The sequence below is a fragment of the Emys orbicularis genome, chromosome 11 (assembly GCF_028017835.1).
Source record: "Emys orbicularis isolate rEmyOrb1 chromosome 11, rEmyOrb1.hap1, whole genome shotgun sequence".
In the NCBI taxonomy this organism is placed as follows: Eukaryota; Metazoa; Chordata; order Testudines; family Emydidae; genus Emys; species Emys orbicularis.
This window is the reverse complement of record NC_088693.1, coordinates 65,757,291-65,775,351: the sequence shown is the minus strand read 5'-3', so window position 1 is coordinate 65,775,351 and position 18,061 is coordinate 65,757,291. Positions and strand designations below refer to the sequence as shown.

At 42.7% G+C, this 18,061-nt stretch overlaps 1 protein-coding gene across 1 annotated transcript in view; it reads left to right on the top strand.

Annotated features, from left to right (window-relative positions):
• The window catches only part of ERBB4 (erb-b2 receptor tyrosine kinase 4), a 585,583-nt gene that overhangs the window by 158,163 nt on the left and 409,359 nt on the right, over nt 1-18,061 (top strand). Inside the window, exon 5 of the mRNA XM_065413000.1 lies at nt 13,554-13,740. Coding sequence (XP_065269072.1) covers nt 13,554-13,740 — 187 coding nt within the window. The remainder of the gene's footprint in view (nt 1-13,553; nt 13,741-18,061) is intronic.

Here is an 18,061-nt window from a genome sequence, read left to right as displayed (position 1 = left end):
GTCTCTAAATTGAGTCTTTTCTCCCACGAACAAAGTCAGCATACGTTATGTATTTCTCATAATTATGGATGGACTTTCAAAGGCATTTAAGGGAATTAGGTACCCAAATGCCATTGAATCTCTCTTAAGCTTCTTTGAAAATCTGAGTTCGTTTATCAATTATCATACAGGTTATATAATGTATGGAATAGATAAAGCATCATTTTTTTTAAAAAAAAAAGAATATTTGCCAACAGTTACCACACAGCTGTGTCTCACCTACCATAATTTCCCCTATACTTAGAAGAAAACTGGAAACTGGTTGCTCAGATACCACTTTTGTGTGCCCCAGATCAACAGTACCATTCACCTCAACTGCTGCATCAGTATCGACCTACTTGGTACTGCAGGAATTCCGCTACTCCAGGGACTTGTTAGTGTTAGACAAGCTGGAGTCCCCACAGCTTATGGGTACCGAATGATTCTCGGTAGTGACACCCCAGGATCTGGATTACCATTGCTTCCCAGTATCACCTGATTCTCTGCCCTTTTTTACTATGGTCCGTCCACTGGAAGACATTTAGGAGAGGATGAAGGAGAGACATTAACTCAGTCTCCTCTCTATCAGTATGGGATTCCCCTCCGCATCATTCCAGGAACCCATGCTTTGACAAGGATCCTTGTCCACATCAGGGATGGTGCAACCACCCCCTCTCCCATATGGGCCCCTTGACAATGGCCATACTGGGATCCTTGTGTGGTGTATCGGCAGCAATTTGCACCAGAAGACTAGGGTTTCATAGTCTCCTCCACCAAACTCCCAACACAAGGAGTCCTTTGGAGAACAGGAGACTAGGGCGGATAAAAAGGCCACCCCACAAATATCCATTTTATTCTCATCTTTGGACGATGCAATCATGTCTCCATGACCATCAATGGCTGATGACTTTTGCCAATTCCAGGACCTTGTGAAGAGGGTGGCTGACATCCTCCAGATACCTCTTAAGGAGATTAAAGACTCACAACACAAGCTCGTAGACATCCTGCAGTTGGCAACACCCACCTGGGTTATGTTACCCATTAATGAAGTTACCCAGGATCCATCAAAGACTTTGTGGCAAACTCCAGCTGCCATCCCGCCAACTTGTAAATGGGCAGAGAAGAAATATTATGTTCTCCCCAATGACTCAGAATTTTTGTTTTCTCACCCTGACCTAATTCCTGGGGGGGGGGGGGGGGGTTGGATGCCATAAATGATGGGGTAAACAGCATTACTCCAGGTCTACCCCTTATGATAAGAAACAGAAGAGGTTAGACCTTTTGGGCCAAAAGGCATGCTCATACGAGACCCTCCATTTTGGATTGCAAACAATCAGGTGTTTGTGGCCAAGTATGACTTCAGGAATTACATCAAGTTTGCAACCTTTATTGAAGATCTTCCACGGGAGCATAGAGAGACCTTCCAGGCCACCATTCAGCAGGGTCAATTCTTAGCCAGAACCTGTCTCCAAGAGTCCTTAGATGCAGCAAACGCTGCCACTAGATCCACCATCACAGTGGTTATCATGTGCGGGATGTCGTGGCTCTAGCTGTCCTGAGAGAGGTTCAGAACACTGTTGAAGACTTCCAATTTGATGGTCAGAAGAACTTCTTGGGAAGTATGGAGGAGCCTCTGCATATGTTGAAGGATGCCAGAGCCACACTGAGGTCTCTGGGTATATATGCTCCTATGAGCAATAGAAGATTTGGCAGCTCTCTGGATTTCACAGAGCCAATGGACCCTCTAGAAAGAGACAAAAATGACAGAGGAAGAGAGCTCCTCCCCCTCTTTCAGTGAGTTCCCAGTCACCATCGAAACAACAATTTTGACAGGTTGGTTGAGGACTCGACTCCTTCTCACCTCTAGTTTGCAAGCTGCAACCTTTTGCCCACCTTCCCACTTCTAAAGACTGCCTTTCCTTTTTCCAACAGGCCTGGTGGTGGATTACAACAGACAAGTGGGTCATGAAGGTTAAAAACACTGTGCTGCATTATCCACTTTACATCCCTCCCTCCCATCCCACCCCTTCCCTGTCCCTCTTCAGGGATCCTTCTTATGAGACTACACTGAGTCATGGAGAATAGGTCCATCAATGGCTATTAGCCAAGATGGTAAGGGACACAACCCCATGCTCTGGGTGTCCTAAGACTCTACTTGCCAGAAGCTGGGAGCGAATGACAGAGAATGGATCACTCAGTAACTGCCCTGTTCTGTTCATTCCCTTGGAAGCTCCTGGCATTGACAACTGTCTGAAGACAGGATTACTGGGCTAGATGGACCATTGGTCTGACCCAATATGGCCGTTCTTATGTTCTTATAGCCATTATACCATTTATTACATATTTTATGTTTATGAATTAGAGTAAAAAGTGTTTCATCGCTGAATTATCCTGGAATGTTGTTTCAAATCCTGTCCTTGTATTTCTGGCTATCTTTTTTCCCTCCAGCAGATCAAAGTCGTTTCAGGGCTTGCTTATTTTGTACAACATATGTCTGTTAAGCTAAAATTTTCTCTACATCATCATCCTAGCTCAGCATCTCACAAACATGAATTCATTTACCCTCACACAATGCTGCTGTTATCCCTGTTTACAGATGGGGAACAGATGCCTGGATTCAATAAAGCACATGCTTAATTTTAAGCAAAGGCTTAAGGGCCAGTTTTTAAGGTATTTAGGTGCAGAACTCGCATTTAAATCACTGAGAGTTAGGCACCTAAATACCTTTAATAATCTGGGCCTACATGCTTTACTGAATCAGGGCCAGAAATTAAGTAACTTGTCCCGGGTCAAACAGAGTCCGTGTGACAGAGCCAGGAACAGAACACAATTCGCCTAAGTGCCTTTACCACAAGTCTGGCCTTTTTTCTATGGATGTTAAAAAAAATAAAATCCACAGTGTTTATGTGAAACATCAGTTGTCCTAATTGTTCATTGATCTGTTGTTCTGAATCAAAGACACAAATTTCTCTTATTTTGCTCCATTTCACTAGGTTTCCTTTAAGTGTCAGAACAAAAGAACAATTAAAGATCTGAAGTAACAACCTCCTCTCTTGTTTCTCATTGACAGAATTTACTCTGACTTTCCTTTTTCCAAACTACTTGTGCTCAGCTAGCATTAATTACAGTTAGAGTTTCTGGTTTCAGATTTTAACTGATAGAATTCCCCTGAAGTTGTTTTCACAGTGTGGCATCTTGAAAATAAGCATTGAAAATAACTGATTTTAGAAATTCCATTTCTTTAGGTTGTTCAGCTTGTCTGTCAGATTACATCCCAGAGTGTGTTGCTGAGAAGTTAAAGAATACATCTCGGTAGGCAAAGCTACCACTGAATTCAGTAGGGCCAGGATTTCACCCACAGTTATAATTCAAAATGACACCGATTCTGATCAGCATTTCTATAATAAAATCTGTTTGATGATGATCTAGAGATGGAAGGTGCTGAAAAATGTAGGTTGCAGTTTATAGTTTTTTCCTCTGTTAAACAACAGAGAGCATTTTCCAAACTGAAAATTGTCACAGGGAGGAGGTAAATTTGCACTAAAGATTTTTGGAAATGAATTTGAATTTTTTTTTTTTTAGCTGGTAAAAATGAAATGTACACCTTGAAGAACTGCATAAAATGAAAAATGAATTTCAAGAAAAATAAACACAGAAATCCTGAAACCTTAATTACAGCTAAGGAGTAAATACAAGGGTGGCAGAGAGACAGTAAAGTTCTGCTTCTAATACTTCTTTCTCTCACCTGGAATCAAAATAATCTGGTGAAAGGATGTTTTATGGGATTGAGAATATGATATAGAGCTTTCCACCTCTAGATCACTGGTTTGAATCTGGCTGAGGCTGATAATAGCTGCAAGTTGGCTCTATTCAATAGTCTGTGTAAAAAGCCTTCCTTTATCATCTTCCCTGCAACACCTATAAGTAGCCACTAAGGTTTCTTTCAGCGTGCTCTGTGCTTTTCATCTACATCAGTAATATTTAGCCAATTAGAAGAGTCATTGGGGCCTTATAGGTATTTGGCAGCATGCAGGTTCAGCAGAGCTTAAATGCTTGCTGAATAGGGATGCATTTACATGCTTGAAGAGCCTAGCTGAATCAGGGCCTTAATCATAATTGAGCAGGATGGAAATATTGTATAGGTTACCTTGCATTTGTTGGATTCGCATGTCTTCAGCCTCCAATGCTGTCTTGCCATTCACCATATTTGCCAGCTGAGAAGACAGTTTATTATTATTATTTTATTATTGTAGCGCTTGAGCGCCCTAGTCATGTACCAGAACTCCATTGTATTAGGCGCTGTGAAAACACAGAACAAAAAGTTGATTGCTAGCCGCTAACTTTTATGTAATATAGAGGGGAGGAAAAGAGAGAGAGAGACAGAGAGTGCAAAAATATCTAGAGTTTACAATAATTACAATTTTGGAGTTCATCCTTCCATTTGCTTGTTTACTTACTGTCTGCAGCAAAGGCTAGAAAACCAAATCTTTTCCGCAAAAGATATCGACCCAGACCGAATAAATAGCAGACGTGTGGTTTGGTCCTTGAAATATCTATTTATCCATGTAACATGAGCCAGACGTTTTGCATTCATTTGAGACAGCTAGACTGTGCAGCCCTTACCTTAGCATTGTAACATTAGTGAGCAATACAAGTGCTTTCCAACGTGACGTAAGGGTTGCCTGTTGTAGCCCCTACTGCTTATTGAGCAAGAGAGCATAGCTGATGGCTCTGTGTGTTGAGGGTGAATACCCACTGATAGGAACTTACATTGTCACCAGGAAGGTTCTTCTCACTGCCCTGCTCAGTCCCTCCAGTCCTGGGAAAAACAGGAACCTGATGCTCCCTGCGGTGAGCCAATGCCCAGAGAGAGGCGGGAAGTGGGTATATCCTGGCTTTGCACACCCAACAAGTGGAGCAGTGGCGATTGTTCTGTATAGGCAGGGGTGTGGTAGCAAGGAACCAAAGGTCATCCTCCATTTTGGAATGTGGGGCTCTGGACAGAAGGACTGCGGTGAACTGTAGGCTCTGGCTGCTCTTGTGTCAAGTAATGTTTAAATAAAACGAACTGACCTGGTAAATGCAAGTGCTCTGTGGCTTAATAAAGAGAACAATATTCTTTGTAGGCTGGCCAGCATACTTAGCCAGGAGTACAGCTGGGACTAAGCTGTGTCATGACAATGGTTGTCATAATTTATTCCTCTCGGAGGGCAAAAGGAAGGCGCAGGGGTGGACTGGGATTCTCTGAGGTGGCACATTTTGTTCTCTGGTGCGATTATGTAAACTGTGTGTTAGAAATCCCACTTTATTTTCACTATTTCAGCCTGTTTCCTTTATGCATTCTTCTCATCTTGGCCAATGAAACTCAATAACGTTTATTTCGCTTGTTTATAGCCAGTTTCACTTTCACAAGCTCAGTCCTGCCCTGTCTGGGTGGGTAGCAATGCAGAGTGCATTTACTGCTTTCAAAAACAGTCACCATTGGAATTTAAAGCACAAATCATGGAAATCAGATGTCTATTAGTTTGGCAAAAGATTGTTTTTACAAAATCTAATTTTAGGACATTTGAGTTTATCGTTTCCTTTTAATCTCAAAATCTGATTTATTGTCATTGAAAAACACGCTTGTGATATTACATTTTAAAAAAAGATTGTGTGTAGAGAGAAGTAGAGGACAATGGGAAATTGGTATGTGGATTAATGTACCTGATATGAACCCTGAGGAAGGTGCTTTACCTGCAGAATCAGAGAGTATAAGGCATAATCCACTGAATGAGAGTAAAATGAATATACTTTTTTTTTTCTGGACACTTCCAGGGAATAATAGAAGATAGGGAAAAAAGGGAGCTGTTTTTCTCTTCCCTGCAGATCTGATCTACATATATTTTCTATGCCTTGCCCTCTACACATTGCTACCTTGACGAGTAAATGTGCATTATACACTATGAGTTTTCCCTTCTGCTGGCTTTTATGTGGAAGGGAAACACCAATCATTTGGGACTCGTGGTTCAGAGAACACCGAGGTTTCACAGAGTGAATATTAATGGGGGTGAATATTTGTCTCCTGCTAATATATCCGACTCATATCCTTTGCCTTGACAAACATTTAAATCTAGCTTGTAAAGAGTTAAACTTTCCACGTTCTAATAGGTTTGCTTCTTTTTTCTACTAGAAACATGCACTCTTTCTCCTTAAAAATAAATAAATAAAATAAACAACAAAAACCTAACAAGCCAAGTCAGAGAAGCAGCCACCTCTGACTCTTGTCTCCTCAGAGGAGTCTTCCCATCTGCTTTCCACCACCCAAGCATCTGTTGTCATGGTTGTGTGAACATCATCCCTCCTCCCTCAACGAGGGAGGGTTTTCAGATCTTTTTATTACAATCTATACTTTTTTTTAAAATGTCAGCTGGATATAGGGAGGAAACTTCTCCTGAATGCATGTTATTGGGCTGCCAGGTTGTGTTTACTTCAGAATGAAAACCACTGTGGGTAACATCAATCTGTTTCCTCTCCCGTCAGATACTGATGAAGAAGATTATGCCTCATGCTTGGGAAGTAACTGTGGCATAGAGCTGGCCAGGGATTTTCCATCAAAATTATTTTTTGGCTGGGTAACAGTTTCAGCAAAATCCAAATTTTCAGGGGGTGGAGAAGGTTTTTCAATCAAGAAAATAATTAGTTTGGGGTCACTTTGATAGAAATCTATGTCTGCCTCAGCTACTGAAATGCTTCATAGCAGTTATAGCCAGGGCGTCTCATATTCCCTTTCACCCCAGTGGGGTTACCCCTGTGGTTGAACTGGCATGGTGCTTTATGGGAGTCTCCTGACCGCATTGCACCATGGGAGATGTGGTCCAGTCAGGGAGCCCGCCCATAAAGGAGAACAGGGGTACGAAGCAGTGTGCAGCTGTGGAGAACCAGATTAATGTTGAACGGAAAGCAGTGAATTTAGAATGTCAACACCTGGTTCAGGTCATTCCTTAAAGTGTTTTCTATATTATGGAGACCACAGAGAGAGCTGAACAGTAAGAAGATAGCACAGCAAAATTCAGCGGAGGGAAAGATCCAGTTCTTATGTCCTGATACCAGAATAGCCCAGATTTTTGTGCAGCTGGGTGGTGGAGTTAAGGGAAGTGTCAGCTTTGTGTGCGAGCGGTGAGAGGTTCGAGCTCTGCCTAGTCTTGGTTTGAATTATACAGAAGTTCATACGACATGGTCCCTTCTGACCTTAAAAACTAGGAATCCTCATTGAAATTAAGGGAAATCTTTCTAGCGACTTCAGTCGGAGTTGGCTCAGATTCTGAGCAGGCCTGTGAGAACTGCATCCAAACTGGCACTGCTTGGCCTCCTGGCTGGTGGTGTCAGCCGACATGGTCCAGAATTGCCGGTGCGCCCTGAGGTGATCTCTCCAGAACTGCTGAAGCACACTAATGAGGCAGAAAGGGGTAAATGGCACAACTGCTACCCAAACATACCACACCAACTGAGTGTGTAATAAAGGAATTCACTAACAAATACTGTAAAACTGGCTCCTTTCAGAAGTACTGTGTGTTCCCTAAAACTGTAAAAACAACCCCCCCCACACATACTGTTTGGAACACCATGTGCAGTGACTGCTAAAAGGGTTGAGTCTTTCAATAGATTGGAAGTACTTGCATTGATGTTTATATTTATTAGTACTATTACTGTAGCACTTAGGGGCTCTGTAGTCAAGGACTAGGACCACATTGTTCTAGGTGCTGTACTAACACAACAGAAAGATGCCACCGAGATCTTACAATCTAATCTTGATTGATATTTGTCTTGAAGAATGAAAAGTAGGCCTTTTAAAAAATATAAATTAACACAACTGATTGTTGTTGGTATTAGCTCCCCTCCCCTAACATTAAATGCTCTGAACTAGGATTGCCAGGTGTCTGGTTTTGAACTGGAACGCCTGGTCGAAAAGGGACCCTGGCGACTCCGGTCCGCACTGCTGACTGGGCCATTAAAAGTCCGGTCGGCGGCACAGCAGGGCTAAGGCAGGCTCCGTGCAGCTCCTGGAAGCAGCGGCACATCCCCCCCTCCGGCTCCTACGTGTAGGGACAGCCAGGGGCCTCTGCGCACTGCCACCACGCCAAGCACCAGCTCTGTAGCTCCCATTGGCTGTGGTTCTTGGCCAATGGGAGCTGCGGGGGCAGCACCTGGGGACAGGGCAGTGCGCAGAGCTGCTTGGCTGCACCTCTGCGTAGGAGCCAGAAGGGGGATGTGCCGCTGCTTCCGGCAGCTGCCTGAGGTAAGTGCCACCTGGAGCCTGCACTCCTCACTCCCTCCTGTGCCCCAACCCCCTGCCCTCTGAACCCCTCGATCCCAGCCTGGGGCATTATCCTACACCCCAAACCCCTCATCCCCAGCCCCACCCCAAAGCTCACACCCCCAGCCGGAGCCCTCACCCCCCCACACACTCCAACTCCCTGCCCCTGCCCCAGCCCTCATCTCCCTCCTGCCCTCCGAATGCCTTGATCCCAGCCCAGAGAACCCTTCTGCACCCCAACTCCCTCAGCCCCAGCCCCACACCAGAGCATGCACTCCTAGCCAGAACCCTCATCCCCCCGCACCCCAACACCCTCCCCCAGCCCGGGGCCCCCTCCCATGGCCTGAACACCTCATTTATGGCCCCAGCTCAGAGCCCTACCCCCTCCCACACCCCAACTGCCTGCCTCAGGCCAGAGACCCCTCCCATACTCCAACCAACCCCCTTGGCTCCACCCTCCATCCCGGAGCCCCCTCCTACACCTCAAATCCCTCATCCCCAGCCAGAGCCCTCACCCCCTCCTGCATCCCAACCCACTGCCTCAGCCCGGAGCCTGCACCCTGAACCCCTCATTTCTGGCCCCACCCTGGAGCCCGCACCCCCAGGCAGAGCCCTCGCCCTCTCCCGCACCCCAACCTCCTGAGCCAGCCCAGTGAAAATGAGCGAGTGAATGAGGGTGGAGAGAGCGAGCGATGGGGAGGAGGGTATGGAGTGACCGGGGGCGGGGCCGTGGAGAAGGGGCAGGGCCTCAGAAGAGGGGCAGGGCAGGGGGCGTGGCAAGGGTGTTCAGTTTTGTCCAAGTAGAAAGTTGGCCACCCTAGTCTGAACACCAAAGCAGAACTTCTAAACAGATTATCTTTGGAGCATAGTGTCCATATTGACTTTTGAACTGGTGGTGTATGAATGCATTTTGAATGTCACTCAAGAAGTACAAGTGTGAAGAGCTAGCATCAGAGCAGCAGCAGAACTGCCAAAATCCGCACATCTGCAAGGCCAAGTTTAACAAGGAAGTAAATGAAAGCCGTGCTAAATGAGGCACAACAAGAATTGAATTGCTTCAACATTGCCTTTATTTATTTTTTGCAAGGCAAGTAGTGTGATAACGGCCAAATCCTGGGAAAGAATGCATAGCCCAAATAAGGGAGTTGTGGACTCCCATGCTCTCAAAAGGCACAAGGTTGAGAAACCTGCTGTCTTGTAGCTGATGTGCAACCATGTCTCCGTGGGTATGTCTACATTGCAATAAAACACCTGCAACAGGCCAGTGTCAGCTAGGGTGACCAGATGCCCCAATTTTATAGGGACAGTCCTGATATTTGGGGGGGTTTCTTATATAGGTGCCTATTACCCCCCACACTCTGTCGCGATTTTTCATACTTGCTATCTGGTCACCCTAGTGTCATCTGAGTCAACCTTGTGGGGCTCGGGCTGCTGGGCTGCAGAATTGCAGTGTAGATGTTCAGGATTGGGCTTGAGCACAGGCTCTGGAATCCAGCAAGGGCACTGGTGTTTTGCTACAGTGTAGACTCTACCCTGTGTGCTTACAGGCTGTGGGAGTGGTACTGAACGTGACCTGTCTCCCCTAATGATGTCCACCAGGACACATTATGACACATTATGAATGGGATGGAGGTATGTTCTATGTGAAATTTGTTCTGGTCACACATACACCAGTCCTGGAAAAGAGGTAGTTACAAACAGCATGCAGGACCATCCCTTCTTTCAGGAATCTCAGCCTGCTTCAGGGGCACTCTGCCTCAGAAATTGACTCCAATTACAGACCAAAGAAGAGAGCGAACTCTTCTGCAGATAGCATAGCACCTGCTACACAGCCTCGTGCATAACAAAACTAACAGCAGCACATCTTCCCAATCTTCACACAATCGTCCATATTCTTTCCTAGTATGTAACGATGCCATCTGTTGACTCTTGTCATAACAACATCTAATTATGTATGTCTATATTGAACCAACAACCAGGAAATTCACGGTGGAGGTTAAAATTCTTAGCATAACTGATTTGTTTAGAGTTTTCTTAGAGTTCCTACGCAAAAGCATAGCTCAAGTGCCAGCCCTATCCTTTGGCAATGAGGGAAGGAAGCTTACTGGCATATCCTGTATTCACTGGTAGGACTAGAGAGGAAGGCATCTCCCAACATACATTCCCAACCCAATTGAGTTTGCGAACCGGATCCTGCTCTCGCTTGAGTCCTCAGCTAAAAGGAGCTGCTTGAAACTATCCCTCTAACCTGCAAAATAAATTTAGGGGATGCAATGTTTTCTGGGCAAAAATGATTTTTAATGGAGCTGATGAACAGTATGAATGTTGATTTTTTTCCCCCCATCAAAAGTGTTTATGAGAATTTTGAACTTCAGCCCCCAAAAAGGGGGGCAGGAGGGCATTATTGTGAACACCCTCTCCTTCCCCCATTTTTCCACCAGCCTTGGAACTCCTCAGAATTTTTTGAAATTTGGAAAAACTTAAGTGCCTTGCTGAATCACAGCGATAATCAGTCAATTTACATCTGTTGTTTGTGTGGGCTTTTCACATGGCAACAAGGAAGAAACATTTTAAAAATAGGAAAATTTGATTATAAACTACAAAAATGGGCAGGTGTAGTTTTTTGTTCTTGAAACTGCTTTTAATTTGTCTTTTTTTGTTTTAATTGACTAGATTCCAAGTTGACAGCGCCCCTCTAAATGCACCTAAACATTCAGTACATTCCTAGGGCATCAGCAGTGCAACACAAGTATAATAATAAAAGAAACATAAGTATATTTTTAGTATTTTTTAAAGTTTTTTTAAAAAAAATCAAATGAGTGGTAGGAGACATGTTTTTCAGGAGGTTTCTGTGTAAAGCAAAATAAACTTCGGAGATTTTGTAAACCAAACGGTTCTGGCTACATTGAAAACCTCTGAAAACAAAGATGTATCTTGAAATTGCTGAACGTCTTCTAATGATAATGAAGCCAGTGTACCAGGATATAAAACAACTCTGCATAGGGCTATTGTACTATACATAGGCTTGGAAGGATTAGATCTTTACTGGTAAATGTTGGCAAACATCCATTTCACCATACAAACACAAACTGATGACAAAAATATTTACACATAGGCAGGGAAAGAAAAATGCTACGTGAGAACTTAGAGTCAAAATGCAGTGATTTCGACTTTTGAATTAGGCTTGTTACAGATGGACTAGCGAATGAATAATGAACAGGAATAATTCCTCACTTTAAGGATATTTACTTTGTATATTTTGACATGGGATGTTGACAGTTTTAATGGTTTATAAAGCTTTAACTTTTTGAATTCAGTGTCTACTGTCATTAAATAATTGTCTGACTTCCCCATAATTTCATGCAGCCGTGAAAATTTAAATCAGTAAAAACAGAAAAATGCTTAAAAATAAACATTGATGATATCAATTGAAATAAAAAAAAAATCAAATTCTGCCAAGCTTAAACACTTCCCAACATAGCTAAATTCATTGGGCTGTCATCAAATTCCTGTAATGACACAGTCATCTGTTTGGATACTGACCAAATTTTGAAATTGCTCCAGAGCCTTTTTAGTAACTTCACTTGCAATATAAGAATCTGATTTTAATGGGACAATATTAGGCCAGAATATGCAAAGCATATAACCCACCCTTATGTGATAGTCCAGTAGCCAACATTACATCTCTTGTCTATTACATATTTGTTATTTTTATAAAGTTAATTAAAACATTTGTGCTCCATGGGGCATAAAAATAGGGCAACTACTTCTTAATACATTGGGAATTGAAAATGTCCGAGTCCCCCAAATCTATGCTGCTTTTCTTATAATGGTAAATGTTTGATTGTATACATATCATTGACGCACATATTTTTATTATGGTAGTGACTGGAGGCCCTATTCAGGAACTGGCCCCATTGCACTGAATAGTCTGTGTGCACATTTCTTTAAGCAGGGACTGTCTAATACTATGTGCAATTTAAGACCCTGATCCTGCAAAGAAATGACGTTATGCATGGAGTCACATGCATAACGTCAAGCATGTGAGTAGCCCCTTGATTTCAGTCACTTAAAGTTAAGCTTATGCAGAAGTCTTTGCACGATTGGAGTCTAAATAGACACGATAGATAAACAATAACTGACAGACAACGTATAAGGAATTCTGCAAGTAGCTCCACGCAGATCAACTCCTGTGCCACTTGAAGCCCTGCTGAAGTCAGCAGAGTTCTGTGCAGGTGTAGAGATGCTCCCATTCAAAGCTGCTTGTCCAGCTGGGACCAATTAGAACTGGTTGAAATACTTTGAATAGAAAGGGTTGGGGAGTATTTTTGGTCCAAAAAAAAAAAAGGGGGGCCTATTTAATTTGTCTACCATTTTTTGTCTTGGGGGGGGGAGGGGAAGTTGTACCTTTTTAAAAAAAATGTTTTTTAATCCAAAATGTTCTCAAATGTGATCAAAGTGGTCATCAAAATTTTTCATTTGATTCAAGCCATGTTTTCAGTCAATCAAACTTTTGGTAACCCATTTTGATAACAGTTTTGACAGTGTTTTTGATAAAAAGTTGCGGGGTGGAGCCAGATAAAATGGGTCAATTTCGAACACTTAAAGCAGGAAAAAAAAGTTGAATTTTATTTCAAAAATTGGTCTCACTTAGTTAAAAGTGCAAAAGTGTGATGATTTGTTTAACTCCTCCAAACCAATTTTCTTGTCCCTTTCCCTCTCCTATGCACAGATGTCCCAGCCATCTTTTCTGCCAAAAGTCGTTCCCGTTAACCTGCCAATCCCAGAAATAGCTTCTTTTCCCATACAAAAAGCTGTTTGTGCTGACACGTGTGTGTTCTCTCATTTATGGTACTTACACAGTGCTACCTGGATTTATGTGACGACACAGCTTCAGAACCAGATTCTAATCTCAGATATGAAATGTACTACCACATATTTCAACAAGAAAGTACCCCTTAAAATATCAAACTTGAATGCATTCTCAATAATTCAGGTTTCAGAAAGCACCTCGTCACTGACATTAGATGCTGGCCCTTGATTTCTGCTGTTCAAACCAGCATCAGTGTATAAACTTAACCTTAATTTTACAAGTTCTTATGCATCATTTGTTTTCAGCTGAGCAACTGAAATCTCAATTGTGGCGTAGTAGCGTTGGCCAACACTGTGGAAATCATAAACATCTCATAATTTAAAAGAAAAATATTTCTAACGTGGATGTTGCTTCTGTCTCTTTCAGTCTATCCGAGAAGTCACGGGATATGTCCTGGTAGCTTTGAATCAGTTTGAGTACCTCCCGTTAGAGAACCTACGCATCATTCGTGGGACAAAACTCTACGAGGACCGAAATGCCTTGGAGATATTCCTTAACTACAAAAAGGATGGTAATTTTGGACTCAGGGAACTTGGCCTGAAGAACTTGACTGGTAAGGAAAACACCTATAAATAGCTGATTGGTCATAGCGGCAGCTGAGCTTGCTGAATATTTACACAGATGCCCTTGTATACTAGCATTATAGAGGGGCCACATGTGTACCTAGATAGATAGGGATGTTGAAAGTTGCATGCAGTTAAAAGATGTATAGATTTGTCTAATCTAGTTCTCTTTTTGGTACCTAGCAATAGTATTCCTTTCAGAGTGGTAACAGTGTTAATCTGTATCCGCAAAAACAACAATTGGTTCTTGTGGCACCTTAGAGACTAACACATTTATTTGAGCATAAGCTTCGTGGGCTAAAACCCACTTCATCAGATGCATGGAGTGGAACATACAGTAGGGAGGTATGAATACACAGTGTATGAAAAGATGGGAGTTGCCTTACCAAGTGGGGGGTCAGTGCTAACGAGCCAATTCAATTAAGTTGGAAGTGGGCTATTCTCAACAGTTTACAAGAAGGGGTGGACATCACTTTTGTAGTGCTAATGAGGCCAATGTAAACAAGGTGGCCCATTTCAAACAGCGGACAAGAAGGTGTGAGTATCAGCAGGGGGAAATTAGTTTTTGTAGTGACCCATCCACTCCCAGTCTTTATTCAGGCCTAATTTGATGGTGTCCAGTTTGCAAATTAATTCCAGTTCTGCAGTTTCTCGTTGGAGTCTGTTTTTGAAGTTTTTCTGTTGAAGAATTCCCACTTTTAAGTCTGTTATTGAGTGTCCAGGGAGATTTAAGTGTTCTCCTACTGGTTTTTGAATGTTATAATTCCTGATGTCAGATTTGTGTCCATTTATTCTTTTGCGTAGAGATTCTTTGGTTCTGATCCAATATCTTGTGATTTCACAATCCAAAGGATGGCATTGGCTAGAAGGAATGGTCCAAATTATAGCATTGGCTAGAAGGAATTAACCTATAAGGAAAGGTTAAATGGCTGGAAATGTAGATATGAAACAGGCTTCAAAAAGCAGGGCCAGATTTTCAGCCAGCGTAAATTGGCATAGCTGCTCTGAAGTCAACAGAGCCGCACCAGTTTACCCCAGCAGTGATCAGGACTGCTGTGTTTCGGTGGATACTACCAAACAGTTGTATTTTAGCCTGGCATATGCCCTGGAGACCGTGAGAGCTATGACTAAAATACAACTGTTTGGTAATATTCAACCAAAATATAGAGTGTTCGTGTGCACTCTCTCTCTCTCTCTCTCTCTCTCTCTCTCTCTCTCTCTCTAATTAATATACACACACACACACACACACACTTGCTTTAGGTAAAGCGTTTCCTTTATTCCCGCTAATGCTTTTGCTTCTCTTTCAACTCTAGCTTGTGTGAAGCAGAAATATTTTTGAAAGAGCAGATGAAATTTCAAAGCCATATGCACATTAGTGGCTTTATGACGGTCAGTTATCCATTATTTATTGCTTCTGATGCAGTTTTCTTGATGCAAAAATGTCTTCAGAATCGGCACTGTGGCCCATTTTCTTTTTTTTAATTGGTGAATGTGGGGCCATATCCTGAGGTGGTGTAAATTAGCCTAGCTCAATAGAGCTGTGACCATTTATGTCTGCTCAGGGTCTGGACTTTGGTGTCTGAGATTGAAAGTTAGATTGGTAACCCTGGCTAGCAGATAATAGAAAGCAGGTAGATGCTGTGCAAACTTTTCCAGAGAGTTCATTCAAAGCCACCTTATTTATCGTTGGTACCTCATGAGGAGAGGTTACCAATTGTGATCATTTTATACCACACTCTGGTGGCTTTGTGACATGGAATCTCTCTGCTAGTGGCTAAATGCAGACCACAAACTGTAACCCCAACTGGATGTGAAGTTTGGCCCTCAGTACAAAAAGGTGTAGTTCAACCTTTTTGAACTGAGTTTAGGCATCCCCATCCCCAATTCAAGGCTTTTTCTGTGGTGTTGTATAACACATGGGTGCCAATAGTTCCCTTTTGGTCATGTCTAGCTGGGTTGTACAGCCATGCTTGAAATGAGCAGATGCTTTTAAAAAGACAAAATGAAAACTGATTTGACCTAGCAATTCACAAATGTCCCCGTTATTGTTATATTACATGCTATATCCTCATACTGAATTACAGGAGCATTCTGGGAACATGGGCAACTTTTTTTTTCCCCAAAAGACTTACGAGCATAAATCATGTAGGCCCAGATTTTTGAAGCTATATAAACATTGCTGTGCTCAGCATTGATGGAATTTAGACTCAAGTGCCTAAATCCTTTTGAGAACATGAAGGCTCCTAAATCTGCTAGGCACTGCGATGCTGAGTGCAGCAGTGCCTAAATAGCTTTAAAAATCTGGGCCTAAGGCACTTAGGAAAACTTTGACTTTGAATCATGCTTAAGTTCCTAGGAGCCTCAGTCACTTCTGAAACTGGAAGTTATGTTCCTAAGTCACTTGGGCACTTGGGGGCATTTCCCGCCATGATCTGCGACCTCCCATCCCATCACCCTTTTCTCCATTATCCTCAAAGCGACCTATTTCAGGCAAATATAGAGAGACATAAAAATAAAGCATATTGTGGTTTACACAAGGGTGCACTACATTGGGTGCATTGCAAAGCATGAGACAGAAAAACCAGTTACTTTCCACCTGTGGAGGTATGTCATCAGCACCCTAGTAATCTGTATCTTGCTATGATTTATTGCTAACAGAATTTGTTTTCTAGCTACAAAAGAGAATCTCACGCATTAAAATATTTTTTTTTAAAACCCCTAAATAACACTGCAGTTCTATAAATAGCAACTAGAGGGCAAACAATCAGAGTTCATTTGCAACACAGGCAGCATTAGATTCTAAATGAGGGCAGAAAGAGCTTAACAGCCCACCTTTTAAGTAACTGGGCTCCCTTTGTGGTGCTAATACCTCTGCAGATGGTAGGCTTGAAACATAGACAGTAACACCTTTCCTGCTGGCTTCTCAGCCCCAGTAACAGATCGAATACACTACACTCTCTTTTCAGCAATGATGTCCCTGCCAAAGTGAGTTGGTATGCAACTATGGCATTACTCATCTCATCAACCAGATAATGGCTTTGATTGAGTTCTCTATTCTGCCCATCACTCCGATGTCGGAGTGCTTCCCTTAGTCCCCGAAACCCTACATCTACTTTTCTCCTATTCCCCACCTCCCAATTTACCCTTCCTTTCTCTCCAGTCCTAGGATTCTTCCAACCCTTCTGATATAAGATGTTCCTCCAGATGGTCTGTAGCTTCATGTAACTTAGAGTATATCTATACTGCATGAAAAGATGTGTTCAACCCCCGTGTGCCCTATAGGCTTTAACTTGAGCTGCTAACCTGGGTTAACAGCCAAAATGCTATGTCTTAAATGCTATTTTAACCCACGTTAGCGAATGCAGGTTAGCTACCCTGAATTAAGAACACGCCTTTTGTTTTTGTTTTGCACTATAGACATACTCCTAGACTAAAGAGCATTCGTAACAGACGTTAGAGGGGTTGGGTTTTTTAGCAGACACTTAGCCATGGCTTTGCTGGCTCGTACGGTGAAACAGCTGCTGTTTTAAGTTCCCAGCTCAGGATTTCATTCCTGAACCAGCTGCCATGCTCCAGTTCACTGTTTATTTGACTCAGAGACATTCCTTGTAAAGGCCACTTTTATATGACTGGCACAGCATCAAATCTATGCAGTGAATAATTTCATTTTCCTTTCTTTCAAATAAGCCTCATAACACCACCCTTAGCTCAGCCTCTGGCACTTTCCTATTATGGAGTATTGGTGATTGGATCCACATCATCTGACTTGGGTTTCTACAAACCCTCTCTTGGAATTTGTTGCTCAAGATGTGTCATTGTCTCTAGGAAGAAAAGTGGCTAGCCCCATTAACTTTTACCCTTGGAGCAACTTGCATGGAATTTGGAGGGACGAGCATAGGTTGCAGGCGGGAAGAATTTGGAGGAGGCACCAGGAGGTCGTTCTGGATGCACATGGTTAGAATGCTAGCTGCAGTTGCATCATCTCTGTAAATAGTTCTCTTAATAAACAGCCAGTTTAGTTTTACAAGCATGGAGTCCTTTCATGTTATTACCCAGGATGTGGTATGTGAACTAAGACTAGCCTCCTCTAAGTGCTTAAAAACAGTTTCCTGGGGCTGAAGATGGACTTATGAATACTTCCAGATAATCAAAATATTGTCTAGATAGCACATGGCCCATTGCCATTTGGAATACTGCTGATGCATTGGCTATCTTTTCTCACAACCAGCTTCATTCTGTAAATACCGTCTCCAGAGCATGCTAATATTTAACACAAGTTTGCTAACATCTTCAGCACAATTTTAGAAT